General features: G+C 38.8%; 2 protein-coding genes and 1 long non-coding RNA gene across 3 annotated transcripts in view; 1 reads left to right on the forward strand and 2 right to left on the reverse strand.

The window, feature by feature from the left end:
* Positions 1-4: 4 nt before the first annotated feature.
* RTRAF (RNA transcription, translation and transport factor) lies at positions 5-11190 on the reverse strand. Its single transcript, XM_007435321.4, has 8 exons — positions 11001-11190; positions 9020-9147; positions 7363-7462; positions 6092-6178; positions 5915-6003; positions 4235-4303; positions 2527-2575; positions 5-334 (listed from the first exon to the last, which is right to left on the reverse strand). The coding sequence occupies exons 1-8, from the start codon at positions 11059-11061 to the stop codon at positions 180-182; spliced, it is 738 nt and encodes a 245-aa protein (XP_007435383.1). The 5' UTR covers positions 11062-11190; the 3' UTR covers positions 5-179.
* The window catches only part of LOC148214678 (uncharacterized), a 53237-nt gene continuing 43258 nt past the window's right edge, over positions 10936-20914 (forward strand). The window contains exon 1 of the long non-coding RNA XR_015797656.1: positions 10936-10959. This is a non-coding gene — a long non-coding RNA (uncharacterized LOC148214678). The remainder of the gene's footprint in view (positions 10960-20914) is intronic.
* Positions 17174-20914, reverse strand: part of GNG2 (G protein subunit gamma 2) — a 48372-nt gene continuing 44631 nt past the window's right edge. The window contains exon 3 of the mRNA XM_007435322.4: positions 17174-19874. Within this exon, the coding sequence (XP_007435384.1) occupies positions 19746-19874 (129 nt within the window). The 3' untranslated portion in view covers positions 17174-19745. The remainder of the gene's footprint in view (positions 19875-20914) is intronic.

Here is a 20914-nt window from a genome sequence, read left to right on the forward strand (position 1 = left end):
TGAATCCGTTTAATCCAAGCTTTATTTATGCAAAGAAAAATATTTAGTGGATGTGCTGGCAGTTGCCTTGGTTTCTTTCCAAACCTGGGAGCTGTATCCTTTTGGGATTGCATGCTAGATCTGGAGGAGTCCCTTAACTGCACGCCAGCAACAGGAGAGCCAAGAGCTTTTTTGTTTGTTCATCTCCCAACTTTGCCAAGTCTGTGATCAGTTTTTGGATCAGCAATAATCGCTTGAACTGCTACGATGGCTTCATTTATCTTTGTTTGCAGCTCACGGAGCTCTTCTATGTGCAGTAGTCGGAGGATCTGAGCAGCTTCATTGAGAACAGCATCTGGAAAGGAAGGTTAGAAAAAGGAAATGGAGTTCAGCTTTAGTTCATTGTTGCCTATGAACAAAAGCTCAAAACTCTTTAAGTGGTGTGTCTAACATACGGACCTCAGTCCATTTCTCTGCAAACCTTTGTCAACAAGTGCCCTTAACAAAGAACAGGGAAACCATCCCAAGCAAGCACAACTTAAGAGTACTATCAACAATTAAGCACCAAAAAAAAAGGGAAGGGAGGATGGGTGAAATATCAGGATGGCCTACAGAGTCTCCTTTGCCTTCCCTTCATTATTGTCCAAACCACCACACAGACAGCAAGCACCAAAAGCCCTATTCCCAGAATGGAAGCAAACTCATTTAATTTGCTGAACATGCAGACGTGTCGGAATTGTAACACATCAGACCCTATGTCTGGTGAGTTGCAGGCTAATATACTAATACACTGCTGTCATTTGGAAGAGGAAAAGAGCATATCCAGATCCACTGGAACAACACATTTGCCCATCCTGGGCTTTCTTATTCAACAGGCTTGGTGCTGGAAACAAAAACAACCCACCGGACTGGTGAAACTCATCCGTAACCAGGACTCATCATCTTCCCCAGAATGTGGGGATTTGTGGTGACAGAAAATAAAGATGCCACCTGCCTCAAGGTGCCATTTTTTTTGCAGGAATGAACCTTTTTAGAGTTTTGTGGTCCAAATAGTGGCTCCATAGTCTATCACTGTTCATGTTTATTAATAGGGGTTCACAGTGCTTTAGATTCAAACACAAAAGGTACTTTAGAATATATGAGTACCTGTCTGCTACTTCTTAAGGTAGGTGTGTCTTTTCCTGGGATGTCCAGGAATATCCATCATATCCCTTTCTGCCTTTGATTTCAAACTGCTGAACAGCCCTAATATTTAAACACCATTGTTCCTGCACTGGGGCAAGGAATTCAGTGCAGTTTTCATCACTCTGGTAACAGTCTGTACTGGAGAACTTGAGCATGTTCCGTTTCCCCTAGACTTAGATTTTCTTGGGTATGGCCTGGCATTTTTTGAAAGTAAATCTTCTGAACTAAAAGCTGTCCCCCAAAGAATTTTGAACATCTCTACAAGAAAGGAAGGATGGGCATAAAAATGTGGCTGAATTTAACTAAGAAAGAAATCAGTCTATTGATCTTATAATGCTACTTTATAGTAATAGTTCCCCCATTGGGGGGAAATGGGCGGTCAAAAAATTTAATAAATAAATAAATGTAAATAAATAAATAGGCCACCAAGCCCAAGCAACTGGACTGGGAAAGACCAGATTCTAAACTGAGCCAGAGGCTGCCCTACTTCCCTAATTCTTTTTAGCAGCCAAGAGCGCTGACATGTAAAACAAGGAGCTGTGTTCTTTCCTTTTATGAGTGGGCAGATTTAAATTTTATAGATGTTTTAAACCTATTGTGACTTAGTGTACCAATTTGCTTTAGTTTCCCACCCTGAGAAATGTGGTTAATTTTGCTGCTATTATTTAGCAGTTTCCAGCTAAATTTTGGTGCTGTGATCTTGTGAGGTCTTGGGGACTACAAAAAAAGAGACTTGGGAATCACGTGGGACACATAGGTTTTCCACCCCTGCCTTGGGATATGAGATGCCTCTGATTTCAAGATGATGACACATATATTAGTTCACTTTGGTTTGCTTACAGCTGCCACAGGCCTGCCTTCTTCATAGCTGCCCAATTCTTTGGAATGCTGTTTCTAGTAAGTTGAGGTACTTAACTTCTTTCTTTGTTTTTAAAAAGGCCTTGAAAGCAAATCTCTTTGGATGAACATTTTAATTCTTGGTTTTAACTTTTAATTTTCTCTCTTTACTGTCAGTAGTAAAGAGTTATGCAGTAAAGTATAACTAATATGAAAAGTCATGGGGAAAATGCCAGACTAAATTATTGCATATTAGTCATTAGAATAAATTCACGGTTCACAGTAAATTGAAAGGCAAACGGAGCACTGTTCCTGACATAATAAATATTACTCAGTCTTGTCAGCAAATGTGGACATTTTCCTAAAAGGAAAAACTTTTCCTCTGCACATAAAGAACACTCATCCTGCTAAAGAAGCACAATCTTGAAGAGAAGAAGGGATTGTGCGCAATAAATGGTAAATAGGACCAGACTGGAAAGACCAGAGGAAGAAGCTTTAAGAGACAGCAAGGGGAGGATCACTTACCTCCAGTGTCAAAGCCAAGAATATGCTTGTCTAAGGCGACAGGCAAACCCTTAAAGAAAGAGATGGGAAACTCATCACTGAAAAAAAAAATGTTATATCCAGGTGGAAAACAGAATTACTTTGTCTAATTTGAATCTGGCAGTTCCTACTAATTCTGCAGCAGTTACCTAGACTGAAAGATACTGATTTATGTGCAAGTCTTAAACTGTGCAAGTCGTTGAAAAGAATATTCCAACTACCAAGTTCCTGGATCATCAAGTGTATGGATTTTCCTGTCCATACTTGCAAAAACTTCAGGTGAACAACACAGCTACATACTGCATGCAGGACTGTAGCTTCAGATATTAAGAAGTTCAAAAGAAAATACTTAGCAATTAAAAATAATTTGTTCCACGAGAAAGCGGTCTCATAAATAAATAACTTTTCAGTTATTTGCTTTCATCACTCAATTAAAATGAACATATAAAATTGTCCATGTGGATTCAAACCAATGGTCCAAGTGCTCTTCTTGTAACTGGAGTTTTGGGGTATCAAGCAGGTTTTCTCAGCTAGCCTCTTTTTTATTTTTGTAGCTTGTAACGAACAGATTTACAAACCAGATTTAAAATAAATCTAAACAGTAGTCTACTAAGAATTTATCACAGATTATCATTGCTCTGCTGGGCAGAGACAGTGGGGGTGGTGATAATGTTGGCTACAAGTTAAACAGACAAAAACTAGGCTAGAAGTTTAAAAAGCAATATTTAATTATGCATTACAAACAATAAACTCACACATTCCTGATTAAAACCAAATTCCATTTATTCAGCAACTAAAATTCTGGTTGGCTAATTTGGCAATTCAAGTTTATAATCTCAGTTGTTTGGAATATTTGTCTAATCCCTTTAAGAGAAGGGCAGTTATCCTTGAACACAGCAAGTGTTCCCAAAGGGAAACTTGTAAATGATTTAAAGAGCAATATGGACACTGCATAGACCAGGAGAGTTTAACATCAAATTATCTAATGTTCAGTTACTATGACAGCAGTTGTTCTCAGATGGAGAAAACAAAGAAATATGCCTCATTTTGGTCTCCTTCCTTCAACTTTGGGGAGCTTCTCATTCTCCATTAATGAATACAATTCTCAGCTCTTACTAGGCTCATGAATACATTATTTTGGGAAATGCTTCTGTTTGGTTACCACACTATAGCAATACAGTTTTATAGTGTATGTCCTGTATCTTTTGTGTACCTAACCAAATCTGTGAATGGCTAAAACAGATTACTCCAGATAAACCTGGACTCAAGGATCTTTTATTAGATATTTGCTAAAAAAAGGAGATTTGGGTTTAAACAAATGTTGTGGCTACCTCTGAAAAGGATTTTATTCCATAGCTTTCCTGTGTGTGCTTGTGTGAACTGCTGTTTTTAACTTATACTAATCCTTCTTGTAAAGGAATTTAGTAGGGGCTAGTATGAGGCAGCTGCTCTTTACCTTAATGAAATACAATATACCTTGAGGTGCAGGAGTGACAAGATTTGCTTCAGGGTAGAGTGAGGAAGGGGAATTGCTCTTTGAAAAAGTTTTGAAAGGGTGCTTTGCCCAAACCTTTACTGCACCAAAACATCCCCCCAAAGCTTTATATAGCTGTAGGATTTGCAGCCACCAGCATCCCACTTAGATATGAAATAAACCATAATTTCTTACATTTAAAATATAAAATCATACCTCTTTTGACTGATTTGCTTTTGCGACAGCATCCTGACTCAAGCGTTCTTGAACCAAGATGCGAATTGCCTGAAATGTAGGAAAAAAGAATAAGTAGATGTACTCCTGTACTTGTAAATGCTCGTGTGACATACACAACAAATTATACAGCATTGCAATCATACACATTGCTGTAGACCATTTCACATAGGAAAACACAATCATTTCCAGCCTCAAGCAGTTGATGATGTAGAATTCAGCAGAGGGAGGGCAGAGAGAGCAAAGAAGGAAGTAGGAATATTAAGACCAAATGGAAACTGAGTCAGCAACATGTATTCACATTTGATTCCAGCTGTCTTTTGTAAGACTGTTTCCCCTCCCCCCTCCCTTGGGGCAGTCTTTTTTTAACTTGGGGTAGTTAATAAAAGTAAGTATTTTATTAGATCAGAAGCAGCTCAACACTTAGTGTTAGATGAGACTGCACCTTGGATCTAAGTGCTATACATGGGTTATGTCCAGCGACACAATTCATTTACCTGCATGTCATGTTTGCTCTGCATGGGTAGGAAACCCAACACAGCAGCTGTAGAACATGCATAGTGGAAGAGGGTGATAGAAAGTCCCACTGAACAACAGATGTGGCCTGTATCTATAGTATACACAGGAACTATTTTTAACGCTGTAGAGAAACAGAGATAGAGAAACATCAAGCAGTGACTTATTTAATGTTTCGCTACCTGTTCTTTCTCTACAGTGCTGGAACAACTGCAAAAGAACACGCTGGGAGTTATTAACTTTGACCAACACTGTGTCTGTTGAACTGAGGGCTTGTTAGCGAGTACTCTGACATCTACCTCATTCCAAAGAGGTAGATGAATCATTACAGAGATATATGAGTAGAGTAGGAATAGTCAACATTCTAGTTTTGAAGCTATGAAGGATACTTCGAAGCACTACAATTTGTGTCCAAGAGGCCATGAATCCTGGTACATAGGCCCACCATTCTTAATTCAAGACAGTCCAAAACCTATATTGCACGTGATCAGCCAAATCATTAACCAAAATGAATCAACAAGCAGATGTAAATTTACCCAAAGCAGGGACTGGCAAAATCACACAACTCTAGGCCTGTAATTCAAATGGTGTGTATTTATTTAGAATCAAGATGCATTATTTTTTTCCTTCTGAAGAAGAGATTATTAAGGGTCTTCTGAAGCTGTCCTTTAACTGAATTGCTCTTATAGCCGGTAGTTTTTCTCCCATATTTGAGCTAAGCTTATCTTTCAAAATTGAAATAAAAAGGATTAAAGAGGAACACTAGGGATGTTCTCCTAGTTTTAGATACAGCTGTCAAGTGAAAAATGATCACCCTGTTACTGAAAAATGTGCTTAGGTTAAACATAGGAAAATAATCTAAAAACAAGTTAGGAAAGGAGGAACTTCTAAAAACACACAGGTGTCAACTGAGGATGTTTTAGAAAGAGGGCATTAGGTTTCAAGGCAGCATCTAGACAATAGGCTTATGAACCTCTTTCTTATACTACTTTGTGCACCATAAACTTTCATGGCTGCCAAGTAAAATAAATATTAAAAGTTAGGAAGTGATAGAGAGGGGGACTGGACATTCAGCAAGTTTACACAAATCATTTTTAAAGAAGAATTTAAATTACTGCCAGTGGAAGATCTCATTAATATGCTAACCTTAAGCATAACCAAATAGTCATCATGACGTTGGATCTGAAGAAGATTTGCCAAAGCCATCACGCCAGCTTTAAAATCAGGATTGTTCACTGTAAAAAAGCACATATATGTACAGGTTGATTCTTTTTCTGATGCATATTTCACAATCATAAAAAATAAAGCTGCATCTTCACTCACCATCCAGGTTTATCAGGGGTTCTGTATTTTTGGCTGCATTATCTGCATTTTTAGCCCCTTCAGGTGTAGAGTCCTTATATTTGTCAGCTGTTAAAACAAAAGCCAGTTCACTCAATGCATAACTATAGGTCAGAATACAAAGAACAAGCTCAAAATGAAAGAAAGCTTCAGGCTAGCAAAGGAAATAAGCATTGTACTATTCTTCTCATTCATGAGAACAGCTTGTACATAACACTGAGGCAGCCGTCTACATTGTCCAAAAATTTCATTTTAGATGCTTGTCAATTGCTAATAATAATAATGAATCCTAAGTGCAACTATTATCATGTTCTGTGACAGCAAACAACATTTTCTTTAAAACACTGAAGACTAAGCAAGCTGTCCAAATTCAGAAAAATGGAAGGTCAGAACTGTAGCTTTAGTAAAGAATTGGGTTAGAATAACAGCAAAATAATTCCAAATTAGTGGATAAGAAGTTTGAAGTAATGGGTATAAAGTAAAATTATTAATCCATCCTTTACAGTTTATTAGTTAGCACTCTGCTCTCTGCAGGTGGTGGGGAGAGCTGGTGGGGAAATGGCTGCAGAGAAAAGGAACGAGTGAGGTAGGGTTAGGCATTTCCCAATCTACCTTTCCTCTATCATTCTGCAGCCAGCTGGCAGAAGATCAAGTTTTCAAAAATGCCTGACTTTAGGGCAGTGTTTTTCAACCTAGGCAACTTTAAGGTGTGTGGACTTCAACTTCCAGAATTCCCTAGCCAGCATGGTTGGCTGGGGGATTCTGGGAGTTGAAGTCCATACATCTTAAAGTTGTCCAGTTTGGAAAAACACTGCTTTAGGGCATTCCACTATAAGTAATACCTGAATGCTAAAGAAAACTAAATTCACCTGCTTCTATTTTAATGACACATCCTTGCATTAGTGTATTTGGTCTTAACTGCACCTTCATAGTTCTCAACCCTAACCAGTCGATTGGTTTAATGCTGTGAAGTAAAGCAGGTTGATTCACATGTCATTTAAGTCATACAGGAATCAAACTTAACTTTGAATCAACCAGATAGAAACAAAGGTTTTCCTATTATATATATTAATTATACATGCCTCTAGTTTTTAAGGTACTCAGAATTAGAGGCATGTATAAATAAATTAATTAATTGAAGTATAACTCCAAGTCTCTTTCTTACTCAGCTTGAAAAAATAAGACTGCAATTTGAAAAAAAAGGAATAATCTACCACATTTTAGGCAAGAGAAGATTAAAAATTCCAGCATACCATTGTCTCCATACTCAAGCCTAACTGCCAATCCCAAAAGCCAATCAATGGTTTCTTGCCGTTCTTGTATAGTGAAGGGACAATTCACATCTTTAAGGTACTGTTAAAAAAAAAAAAAGCTTAAAACAAAAATTTCAACAATGAATCTTAAAAGCTATAGGTTTCACTTGGGTAAACAGCTTAACAGAGATCTGGACTATGAATTCAGCATTAAAGAATATTCCAGGAAAACAAAACTTGTTGCTGCCACACCTGATCTGAGACATTTCAGCACTTTTTGTGTCAAGAGCATCTAATATTTACTACTGAAAGATAAAGGATACCTGCATGTTTTATGGAATAGCTTGGAAAGCACTTCCCCATGGTCTTATTCTATGCCACAGCAAAAATATTAAAAAGACATAGCTATATGGATAGAACCAGTCCTGTAGGTCCATTTCATCTAACTGTCCCTTAGTTATGAAGTATGCTTAATTGGGTAACAAGATCCTGAACACAGTTTCAAATGTTCACAGTGGCATGGAGCAAAGCAGTATTATTTTTAACTCTGTTGTTTATATTCTAATTCTGCTACGATATTTTTTATGTACTGCTGTATCTTCTAAATCTTTCCCAATCCTAACTCCAAATTACCTTTTAGCACAGTGAATTCTTAGCTGGCCTCTCTCACGCATTTCTTACTCTACAATGGATGGAATAGAATTTATGCCCATTATTTTGGTGGTATCCTTCCAAGACTGATTAAAAGGAAATACTGGATGGCAGAAAAATGTGAAGTTTCTTCTGTAGAGCTAATGATTTTTGTATGCTAACCTTTTTAGATTTAATGCTGAAAACAAACTTGTACTGATCTATCCTGTAGCATAAACAAATATTTAAGTTAGGTGGAACCACAAAATTAAATATCTGCTTCTAACAAGAGAGTTGTATGGGCGCAGGGAGAAAATTGTAATTGTGAAAAGCTGATGGATGCAAATTGGGGATATATATATATATTTCTTGCAATGGAGATTTCTACAAAGTAGTGTACAAGGACTGACTTACAATATACTAACATCGGTTGCTCTATTAAGATTCTTCCTTAATTCTGTGTGAGGCACAGGCATTATGAATTTGCTTAGACAAGATTCCTTAATTTCTGCTGGTTTATAGAAACAACATGCATTGTTCCTAAATATGGAAATATTTTCAACTTTCATGGCTATTAAAATAGTGAGAGCAACATAGTATGAAGCCACTCACTCCAATTTAAAATCAATGTAGGAGGCTACCAATTGTGTGGAAGGGAATATCATAATGTAGTCACATATTGGGCAAATAGTATGCAGTCATCTGTCCTAAATTATTCTAGCAGTACCAGGGCAAATAAGTTTTCCTTAGCCATTAAATTCCACTCATAGTTTTTTTTAAACTATGTTGCAGACCTACATTACAACTGACAGTGTAGTTGTAATAACCAAATTAATACGACCAAAGTTTCGTAGCTTTACTTATACAGAAAATGCTGCAGCAAGTGAAAATGCTTAATTGTTCTTTTTTGTACTTTCATCAACTCTAGTCCTAAATAAACTAATAAACTTATTAGCACTTAATGTGCTGTTGTAGTACAAGAGATACCATCCACATGATTAGAAACTGTACTTAAAAATAACACTACCTTTTCAAAGGACTTTGACCATTCTGTGGCATTATGGATGTTTCTTAAATTTCCTCTATCTTCAATTTTATAGTGTCGGATTTTCTGGTCTTCAAGCCAAACAATAAAGTTTCGGAATTCTGTTTCATCTATAGTAGTAAACAGATACGAGTGATATCAAAAACATGAAAACCTATGCTACATAATCCTGCTCACAGAACTGAATAACTAACGGATAATGTGTTAGGTCACCCAAAATATTTTTCTTTGAATTAAAAGAAATCCTTGTAAAGTTCTTTGTATTATTATACTAAATTCTCTACTAGCCTTGGACATTAAACATAATCATATCCAGGCATCCACACTGAGTAAGGCTGTGTCCAACACACCTGAATACCCAAAGCTTAGAAGTGCTGCAATATACTATACAGGTAATCCTTGCTTAATGACTGTTCATTTAATGATGGTTCAAAGTTATGACAGCCTTGGAAAAAGTGCTTTATGTCCTGTACTTGCACTTACAACCATCACAAACTGTTGCACCCCCCCACGGTCACATGATCATGATTTATGACCTTTTTATGATGGTTGTTAAGCGAATCACATCATTAAGCAAAAAAAAAAAATCTATTGGGGAACCTGGATTTGCTTAACGACTACATGATTCACTTAATGACCATCGTAAAATGATCGTAAAATTGGATCCAGTCACGTGACTTGCTTAACAACCGCCCCACTTAACGACCAATATTCCGGTCCCTATTCTGATCGTTAAGCAAGGACGACCTGTACTGCTTATTTCTTCTATCTTTTGTTTTAATGTTATGCACCTATGCAGGTTTCAATAGTATAACACTGGAAACATCTTTTCCGGATTGCTGTAACTAGAAAATTCAATAATTAATTGCAATCTTCAGCAGGTCAATTCTGAAGTTAAAACCTACTGAATCCAATGGAACGTTCTCTTAGATAAACGTCACATGACTGCAGCCTAACCCAATGGTTTGTTGCTCTATCAGAGATGGTACCCTTCCAATGGAGAAGTCTACTCCATTTTTCGCTGCCCTCTCAAGTGTATTTCTAGAAGTACAAATCCATTTTAATGCAACATATTCATATATTATTGTTCTGCAAGGCAGCTCACAATTTTTATAGATATATAAAAAGCTTTCTTTAGAGATGGAGGTTGGCAACCTGTAGTCGCAAGGACCACTTGCATCCTCCACTGCCCTTTTTGTGGCTTTGAGATCCGTTCCTGACTCTGACCGTGGCGAGGAAAACTGGCAGCATAGTTTCCCACCAGTCTGAGGTGCAGAGCTCTAAATTAGTGGTTGAAATTCTAAATTCTAAATTAGTCACAACATAGTTAAGAAACAAAGAATGCGATCTCCCCCCGCCAAAATTTTGCCCTGTCACACCAGACGAAAGAGAAGACTTTCGCTGTTCAACTTCGGTTCCAGTTTTCTATGTCACAAGTTCCCAAATGCGACCTCCAAGGTCAAGAAGTTGCAGGAAAAGTGGGGAAGAGCTGCCCTCAGAGCGTACAGGACTGCTTTTTCAGGAACTGTTACTACAGGAACTATAGTAACTAATTTCAAACTCTATTCTGGGAAACTCCACCAGGGGCTGATACTCTGGCAGATACCAAATGCTTATATTCAATACGGACCTAGTTGTTATACACCCATGGTAATGTATGCACTCATTTTACAAAGCTTTTCTCAAGCTCTCCAAATATGGTTGATTACAAAGGACTAATTCCCACGGCTTGGCTTAACCAAGGATGATGGGAACGGTGGTTGCACACCTGGAGGACACCATGAAGGAAAGCAGCTTTAAGGGGAGGGGATGAAGCGGCGTAGGGGCGTGGCCAACGCAACTATTCTCAATCTGGGAGAGCGAAGAAGCTTCGCGCATGCGTATCACAATGCCAACAGCAGCCACCAGCCACGAATGAGACGGTGGGTTCATATTGCGGCCTAGCGGTAACGGGTTCCCTCACCTCGGCAGTTGAACCCGGCCGGGTTATGGTAGTCGAGCGCCGACAGCTTCCGCCGGAACATGGCGTTGCTCTCTAGGCGAGAGTCTTTTAGCCTGAGTCGTCGTTCGACCAAGGAGCGCCTCGATCACTAACGAGCAGCCAGAGGAGATTTGAGAAAGAAAGAGCGCCTGCGCGACCCAGTTGCGGGTCTGGAAGGAGAGTTGGTGGTAGCCAATCGCTATTTTTCAAGGGCGCACGTCAGGGCTGGTGGGCGGGACTTATAGCGATGGGAGAAAGAGGCGGAAATGATTGGTAAACGGTTTGACTGAGAACAGCACTAGCCAGTAAAGGAGGAAGCCAGGTCTTTGGACAGGAAGGGAAGGGATTTTTTAAAAGAGACCTGTAATAATTCAAGGCGGGTATAGGGTAGCTTTTGTTTCGTTCCAGAATTGCCCTTACAGAATTTTCAGATCAGTTGTGATTGGACCCCAGTACGCCCCCTCCTCTCTTTTTGCAAAGAAAAGGGCAACCCGAAAAAAATCCAATCCAAGGAAGGGCAGATGCGGGGAGTAAAACGTCAGCAGTAGAATATTTGTGTGTTGTCCGAAATGTTAATGCAGTATTTCAAACTTGGCAATGTTAAGATGTGTGGACTTCAAATCCCAGAATGCATGCTGGCTGGGGAATTCTGGGAGTTGAAGTCCACACGTCTTCAAGTAGCCAAGGTTGAGAAATACTGTTAATGCACGGGGATGAAATGTTTAAGACATTTAAGAATGGGTTGCAGTTCAGGGGAATCATGGGAGTTGTAACAATATGAACAAGTACGTGTATTCGTTCTATGGTGGCCCTATTTTTTGCTTGTTGAATTTTCTTCTGAGGATCAGGGTGACTTCACTCTATTTCTTCTGGCTAGTTTCGAAAAGCTAAACTGAGTCGGAAATTCCAGAACTTAAACTATGCTGCAAAAGTTTTAAATTATTTTTGGCCTTTATTTAATTAAACAGAACAGAAAAGGAAAAAAGCAAAATAACTACACACACCTATGCATGCATCTATACATACACACATACACACACACTCTCCCTGAGGGCTTCTCATACCTGTGTGTATATATTTTCTTCTTACTGCTTATCTTGCTTAGTTGCAGATACTGCGCTTATCAGCAAAGTCATGATGCAAGCAAGATTTTGGGTTTTCACAGCAGCCTTGTTGCAGACCTGACACTGATTATGGCTGAGGGGTCACCAGCTGGCTTCTATATCTAAGGGACATTAGAACCTGGGTCTCCCCACTTCTAGTCCAGCACTTTAACTGCTACACCGGGCTGGGTCTTGTGTGTATGTATGTGTATACATGTATGTTGTTTTACACAAAAGTTCCAATAAACAGGTCTATATTTCTTAATATTGTCCAAATATAATCTACATTTGTAAGCAACTTATTCATCAGTTGCAAGTAGCATCAGGTCTTCAATCCATTGAGTAATTGGGGTCATACATTTATCTTTCCAGCGTTGAAGCACACGTCTCATAGCCCTAAGGGGTGGAGACTAGATTGGAAAGTTAAAAAAAAAATTATAGCAAACTATGTTCATATGTTTGCCAAGAAAGGTACATGGAAGTGTCCATGGACTGACCAGAATTTGAGTTCAAAGAAATTTTATTTTTGCTTATGTTTACTTTGAGTGATTTTCCATCTGGTTTTTTAATGGATCCTGCAGACTGGATCCTGGATCAATCTTGCTCAATTTTCACCTCAACTTACAGAAACCTGCAATGTACTCTTCCATTGCCTTCTTTTTTCCTTCTTAACTTTAGGCTGATCTACTTTAAAGATGGAAGCTTAGTCAGATATAACTTGCCTTGATTTGGTAGTATCCAAAATAGCTAAATCTAGTGCTTGTTTTGATTGGTGCTGTTACTGCAAATTTTTAAATTGATTGTTGCTCTAGTACAGCGTGTTAAATATAATTTTTTCTGTTAGAATTTGGTTTAGTATGAGTTAAACAGCACTTTATTTGGGACTTTGTAATTGTATGCAATTAACTCATCTATGTTAACCTATGTTAATTTTTGTGTAATTTAATCACTGAATTTTACTTTCAAGTGTGTATGGCCCTTCCTTAAAACTAATTTACAAATATTGTCATAATACAAGTGTTATTTTGTTTTCTGCTTCCTTGCCAAAATTAGTTGTTGTTAGTTATTCCTATTCTGGCTGCCTAAATGGTCAGTATTTCAGAATTTGATAGCAATGTATCATTGAAAATGCAAGTTCCATTAAAATCATCAAGGTTGTTAAACCTGAATTAACAGCTTTTTAAACTGCTGGCTAGCAAAACATCCTGTAACAGCCAAGTGGATGATCTTTTTTAAAGTATTTATATGCAAACACAAAATCCCTAAGTAGCTTACTATAAATGTCATAAAGATATTTTAAAGCCAGTATTTAAAAGTCAAAACTAAGATTCACAGCAAGATTGGTAAAAATTAGTAAAAAAAATGGTGGTCATCTGGTGGGACCTAGGAAGTGCCCCTTCTCTGTAGCTGCCCCTGTTCTGTGACACACCCTTCCCCCCGAGATCTGGTAGCCCCCTACCCTCCTAGCCTTTGGGAAGGCCTTGAAGAGCTGCCCACAAGCTATGGGGGAGAGTGAGGCTGAAACCCAGTAAAGTGGATTGCTGATGTCTGGGGGAGTGCTGTTTTTGGAGTGCCCAGAGTTTTTGCTATAGTTTGACGTTTTTATTGTTTTGTGAGCTGCCCAGAGTCATGGTACATAAGATGGTGAGCCATATAAGTCTTTTAAATAAATAAGAAAATAAATAAATAAAATCAGCTAAAGATACATTCTGTATGATACAGTAATGCAAATCAGAACATTCAGTAAAAACACCAGGAACTTAAAGCAGCAGAAATAAAATGAATTAGAAAACTCTATTACAGCAGAAATGCAAATAAATGAAATTAATATTAGAGTTATGTGCCCTCAGGTCAGGTTGATTCTTAGAGACCATATAGATAGATTTTCTCCATGGCGATCTATCCCTAACCTGGTTCTTCAGGTCTTCCAATGATGCATCCATTGCCATTGTAACTGAGTCCATCCACCTTGCTGCTGGTCATCCTCTTCTTTTTTCTTCCACCTTCCCCAGCATTAGAACCTTCTCTAAAAAGCTAGGTCTTCACATAGTGTATCCAAAGTAGGATAATTGGAGCCTGATCATTTGTGCCTTGAGTGAGAACTCTGAGCTGTTTTCTTGGCTGTCCACAATATTCTCAGGAATCTTCTCCAACACCAAACTTCAACAGTGTCAATATTCTTTCTATCCTGCTTCTTCCAAGTCCAACGTCCGCTTCCATAAAGTCACAAGGAATACCATAGCTTCTACTTTTCTGATCTGTGTAGGTACAAACGTATCATAGTATTTGAATATCTTTTCCAAGGCCTTCATGGCTGTTCTACCAAGTGCTAGTCTGTGGCATATTTCTTGACTGCTTGTTCCTTTACTATTGATGGTTGATCCTAAAAGGCAGAAGCTACCCACCACTTCATTATCTTCACTGTCAATTCTAAGGCTGGTGGCTATGCCAGTTGTCATTAGTTTTGTCTTCTTTATATTTAATTTTAGTCCCAGTTTTTCACTGTGCTCCTTGACTTTTAGTACTAGAGCTTGACTTTTATAACTAGAGCTTTTGGCTATCAAAGTAGTGTCATCTGGGAGCAATGATGGGGGTTCACCATAATATTTTTAATTGGGTTTTTGGCCTTACTTGCTATATATACTCATCCACGGTAATTGGTAACTCATGATTTATAGCTTTGTGAATCTAGGTAATTGTGGTGGCACATGAACTAAAGATTAAGAAGTTTTAAATGTTCTACTGCTCACCAGTATTGACCATTAATGCCTCCCCAGCAGCATTTTTGGCCTTATGGACACTGCTGGTAGCCTTTGGGCTGCAAATAAGATACTGGGGGGGGGGACACAAGTTGCCCATCTCTGTGCTAAATGAAAAAACCCATGATTTGCACATCACAATTATTGGCTTGCACATGTTAAGTCAAAGTGAAGTCATATTATGTTGTGTGCACCAAGACATTGTTTGTAAATCATAGTTTAGAACTTAGTGTAATGCCTGGACCAGGCCATTGTGGATTGTTTAGCGACTTACAATTTAGTGTGATTTGTAAACTATAATCCTCTCTAGTTGCTGAGTTCTTGAGTAATTGGCATTTGCCCAAATTGTCCACTAGAGGGCTTTTCAAGAAGTTTGCAATTTTAGGTAGATGCATGTTCCAGTTATGCAAAGTAGTAATATCACAGGAAGATATTAATTTATATATGAAGTGCACAGCAACCATCTTCCTTGGAGATCTTGCTTTGTATGTGATCAGAAGATAGTTGCTGACAATGTGCACTTAGATCTGTCAGATACAGGGTGATTTATCCAGGGCCTGTGGCACGAGCGAATATCAGCTACTTTCCCCCATGTTTTTATAGGCAGAGGCAGAATTGGCTGAGACATGCAATCTAAGTACAGCTTTTGGTTTCCAAAATAGGTTGGAAGGGGAATGGCAGAGGAGGGGCAGGTGAGCAAATATTTTGGATGTCAGCTCCTCCCATCAGCTAGCCAACTTGGTAAGGGATGATAGGAAGTGTAGTCAGAAGCATCACATTGCTTACTCTTGGGTTAGGGTTTCAGAGGGGAATTTAAGTCTGCCTTCAAACAAACATCCACCATAATAATGGTAAGTTGGTTTGTAGGAAAAGAACATGTGCAACATAAATCCATCAGTTTGAAAACAAATGGGGGGGGAGGGAAATCCCAAGAAAGTCCAAGAATTGCATAGCTCCCTCCCCACCCTGTAATTTACCTGTTGGTTGTCTGAATGGGAGTTTCTTTTGAACTTCTTTTTCAGTGGGCTGGCTAATCTCATCAAAAGCACATTTTTGCTATATCTGATAGTTAGCCTACCGATTAGGCTCTTGCTTTTCTTTGTTTTAACAAGTATCTGTGTAATGCTTTTCCATCAGAATGTTTCTCTGAGTAGCTCAAAATAATAAAGCATTTGCTCCTGCAGTAACAAATATGGCATATCAGATGCCATCAAATATCACACACAGCACCTGCCTCTTCTGTCCTTCAAGTCTGAGGCAGCAGGTAGGGATACTCCAGAGGGCTTTTCTCAACCTGCCAGCTGTTTCCTACTATAATTTACTGTTATAGTAAGCTACACAAGATGTTACACAATATGGCAGACTTTAGTTCTTAAGTAGTCCCTAGCACAAGGACCACATTACAACTAGTCAATTTGTGCTGCTCCAGATGTGTTGCCATATATTTTTCATCACATTTGGGATGGTTTGGGAAGGTTATTCAAAGTAATGCACCAGTTTCAAGAACAGTTCCCAGGCCCAGAGCAAACAGCTAGTTTGGTTCTGAAGACTGACTACATAACATACCACCCCATGGTTTACTTGACCACAGTTTACTGATTTAAATGGATTCACACAACACACTAGGCCATTAACTATACTGACTTTGTGCAAAATACTGGCTGCATTCACACAACACATTAATCTGGTTAATGAATCAATCAAGTTTTAGGAATTGAAATAAGCTAGTCAAATGGGCTGGGGTTGCACAATCTGCAATGCCACAAAAAACAACTTACCAAGGTTGACATTAACCAACGTTTGCAAATGAAACTGCTAGATTTACCTGATCTGGCTAAGCTTGTTGCGTGAACACACACAGACTAGCCAATCACATTTTAACTTGACAATTTCTGTGATCATTCCATCTGTACTGATAGACTGAATTTGTACAACACATAAACTGTCGTGTAGTTTGCTTGGTTTTGCCTTGTATGAATCCTGATATTGTAAACTGTAAACCATGGTTTATGGCTTATGTGAATTCAAACAGTTGGCTCATCTAACATACCATGGTTGAGAAACAGACCCAGTAGAGTGTCCTAACCCTGGCGTAAGATACTTTTGAGGTCTGAAGTGGAATGAGAGGTCCCAAGAGGCCTTTTGGGTAGCATCACCTTTGCTCAGCCACTTCGTCTAGGCAAGTTTTCTGACTTTGGGCCTATTTTCTGTGGTTGTTGATTAACCTGTGTATTTGGAGGTATATGCCTATTTTGGATTTTGTGTAATGTTGCATATTGCAAAGAGGAGAATCCTGGTGTATGTATGTATTTATTTCTGGATTTGTTATTACTATAATAAAACATTAAGCATGAGTTATCCTGAAAACATATCATGTTAGTAAGTGGCTGTTAAATGCACAAAATTAACTGAAGTATATCTCCCTATTCAACATGAAGGTATATGCTAATTTTGCATTCCTGCTCATGCTTGTCACAAGACAAGGTATGGATTTTGCAGAAGACCAAGGGCAAAACCAGATTAAATCCCATTTGGATAACCAGCAGCCATCATTTGTACAGTTGAGAGCCAGTTGGTCTAGTGGTTAAGGCACCAAGCTAGAAACCAGGAGACTCTGAGTCCTAGTCCTGCCTTAGGCATGAAAGCCAGCTGGGTGACTTTGAGCTAGTCTCTCTCAGCCCAACTCACCTCACAGAGTTGTTGTGGGGAACATAGGAAGAGGAAGGCGTATTAGGTATGTTTGCTGCCTTGAGTTATTTATTAAGGCAGGATAAAAAAAAATCTAAAAAAATAATAATGCAGGAAACGGCAGAGAATTAGGTTACAGCTTCTCCTCTGGGAAACCAGCCCAACTTAAAGGCCAATGATTTGGCTAAATCAGTGCCCTGTCTTCCTGCAAGGAGGAAAGCCCTGCAGGAAAACAAAGCAAACAGCTCCTTGTTTGACAGGAAGAATGTATTATTTTGCTGCCCGTTGCTTTTTAAGGGCTTCTGAGTGAAAGATACCATTAATTCTGAAGCTGCAGCTCTTCCATGCTTCTTGTGTTCCCAGCACAAGTTTACTGTCCCTTCATCACAGAAGAAACACCAGAAATTAAGAAACAGTCTTAGGCAACATAAACTGCCATGATTTCTTTGTTTGCGCAAGAAGGAGTTACTTATTCAACTTTTAGAGGTAATGGACTACAGTTCTCATTGACTTTCTAATTCCAGTATGATGGGCAACCAAGTGGATCATAACAAACTAAATACCTGGCATAGGCAGGAAATGCTGTTTTTTATGAAGACATCCTGTCAACACATTTGGCCAGACACTTCTGACCATAAGGAGACCTTAAAGCAGTGTTTCTCAACCTCAACAACTTTAAGATGTGTAGACTTCAACCCCAGAATTCCCCAGTCAGCATGCTGGTTGGGGAATTCTGGGAGTTGAAGTCCACACATCTTACAGCTACTGAAGTTGAGAAACACTGTCTTAAAGCAGAGATGTGAACTCCAAGTATTGCTCATCTTTAGCCATGTTGGCTGCAACTGCAATTGAGCAGCATCTGGAAAATTAAAGATATATCTCTGCTGTATGCTGTTGCTCACAGAGAATCATATAATAGAAAGGGCAAATTGAGACCCATCTCTTAATTAATACAGAAATCCAACTTCAAGCATTCCCAATAGATGGCAATTTAGCCTCCATTTGTCTGGATGATTGATTCTGCTGTCAAATTTCTCTTTTCATCCATTAATTGCTGTATTCCAATCCTGGGACAACACACATGCTGTTCACAGAACAAATTGAATCATAAACCTTCTTTAGCTTCATATACTGTGTGAACCTATCCATGTGGTTAGTTTTACATCAGTATAGTTTAATATCTCAGGTCAACCCAGAACATTAACTGAGTAAACCAGTTAACCACAGGTAATTATATAATATGAACCCAGCCAGTAACTGGATTCCTGCATTACTCTAAGCCATTATTTAAGCCTGGTATTAAATTACATAAGTAGTTGTACTCTCAAAATACAATAAACCATAAATTGTGGTTTACCAAGTACCAAAACAAATCTGTGAAGGTTGAAATTTGCTCACTCTTGACTTAATAGCAGAAAACACTGGGGAACAAGGTGAAGAGAACAAACTGCAGAATCCAATACAACATACATTTTACTAGCAGAACAAAAGCTACCAAATACAAATGTTAGAAAACAGTAATACTAAGTATGCTAGGAATGCACAAGACAGCCTGTGGGCCTGTGAAAAACAAGGACACAGTCTCAACTAAACCCTTGGATAAAATGTCTAGACTACTGTAAATTTGATCCCTGCCCACCCCACCCCCTCGTGTGGCACTACTCTAAAATGCTAAATATGCACAATACTCCACACTAAGGAACATCAGAATAAATTGAATCCATTGCAATTATTTTACATTTCAACATAAATAAGAGTGACATTTGAGAAAAGCAAAACAAAATAATAGGTTACATACACATACCCTGTTGCATCATTTGCAACCTTGCTCTGCGCACCCTCATTTTTTTTTCCAGATAAAGACAATAGGGTTTTGTTTGGCCAGAGCAAAAGTGAAAATTAAATTTACTCTTTTACACATTTTCCCCCTTCCTCCTTCTCCAGGCAACTCTGCAGATGTCAAGATCTTTAGCCTCTTGATGTAGGTCAGTATCATTAACTCGTTCTCCAAAGAAGGCAGGAATTCACTTTTTTATCATGCACTTCTCTGTAAACTTCCAGATGATTTGATATATTTTTCTTAAAGTAAGTGGACTCTAGAAACTTGTCCACGTTGCTGAAAAATCTCTACATCAGTGTCCAGGGCAGCCCAAATTGGAGTCAGGCTCCTGTGAGGTTTACAGAATGGCACAGAAGAACTTCTTCTCTCTGAATGGATTTTCTGAAGCAGGGACAGGAGTTAATAAGGGATCTTCCTTGGCATGGGCTTCGCAGTACGCCATCAGGTCTGCTGCAGCTTTGGATACCTGGAAATAAAAAGAGTATTTATGTTCCTTTGGAATCCAGAGTAGCTGTTCTTAAACAGCAAAGATGTACAGCCAGTTGGCCAAGGGAAGGCCAAATAAACCCTTAAAAGAAAGAATAACTGAGGTCCATTTTGCTAAACCTTAACGTAGTATGCCTTGTTTTAGCTTAGTAATGTTGTATGAACTTAGCCAACTGTCATTTAATTAACAAGCCATGATGAAGCAAACTATGATGTAGAGTGATGTGTAAAAAGACGGTCAGTTGCTATAAAAATCTCATTTCTATGATTGCCAATTTAGGAAGACTAGTTTAAATCCAATCAGAGATGCTGGACTTCAGCTCCATGAGCTGGCCATGCTCATCAGGAGAAGGCTGTTAAGAACAGATGTACAACACACACAAGGGTAGGCATAAATAAAGTTGGGTAGGTTGTGGTCCAGTATGTTGTAGGAATCCCACCATTGTCAGCAATTTGGATGAACCAGGCCACCATGTTAAACTACAATATGGTTTGTTCAGGCATAGTGTTATGAGAATTCATCAACTATGGCTCATTAACACAGATTTGTGACTTAGCATGTGTGAATTTAGTCCCCAAGTGGAGAGTTCTCAATGGGAAAAGCTATTCAACGGTGTCTTGCCCAAGTTGGGAAAGTGAATTTTTATATGCTGGTGTCTTGTCCAAGTGAAGAGGGTGAGTTTACACACACTTACGCTTTTGGTACAAAATGAAAATGGCCTTTTGTGCCAACAGGAACTATGAAGACGTCCAGCATTTATGGGCCACAAGCTGCCTCTTTTCAGAAAGGCAGATACATTCCCTTATGCTGGCATGTCATCTGCTACAAAGATCACTGAAAACAACCTCTCCTTTTTCAGGGGAGAAAGGAGTTAAAAACCTCCTCTCCTTTTAAGTCATATGAAAGTCAAGGAAAATAGCCCCTCTCAATCACCACATAGCTTGCAGTTCTAGGATCCCTTCTTTCTTTGACCCCAGCTTCCATGCTCCCGCAAATGAATCAGAGCGAACTAAACTCAA

The sequence above is a fragment of the Python bivittatus genome, unplaced genomic scaffold, assembly GCF_059951505.1.
Source record: "Python bivittatus isolate LINGU-HERP-01145 unplaced genomic scaffold, Pbiv_v1 ctg000580_np1212, whole genome shotgun sequence".
NCBI lineage: Eukaryota > Metazoa > Chordata > Lepidosauria > Squamata > Pythonidae > Python > Python bivittatus.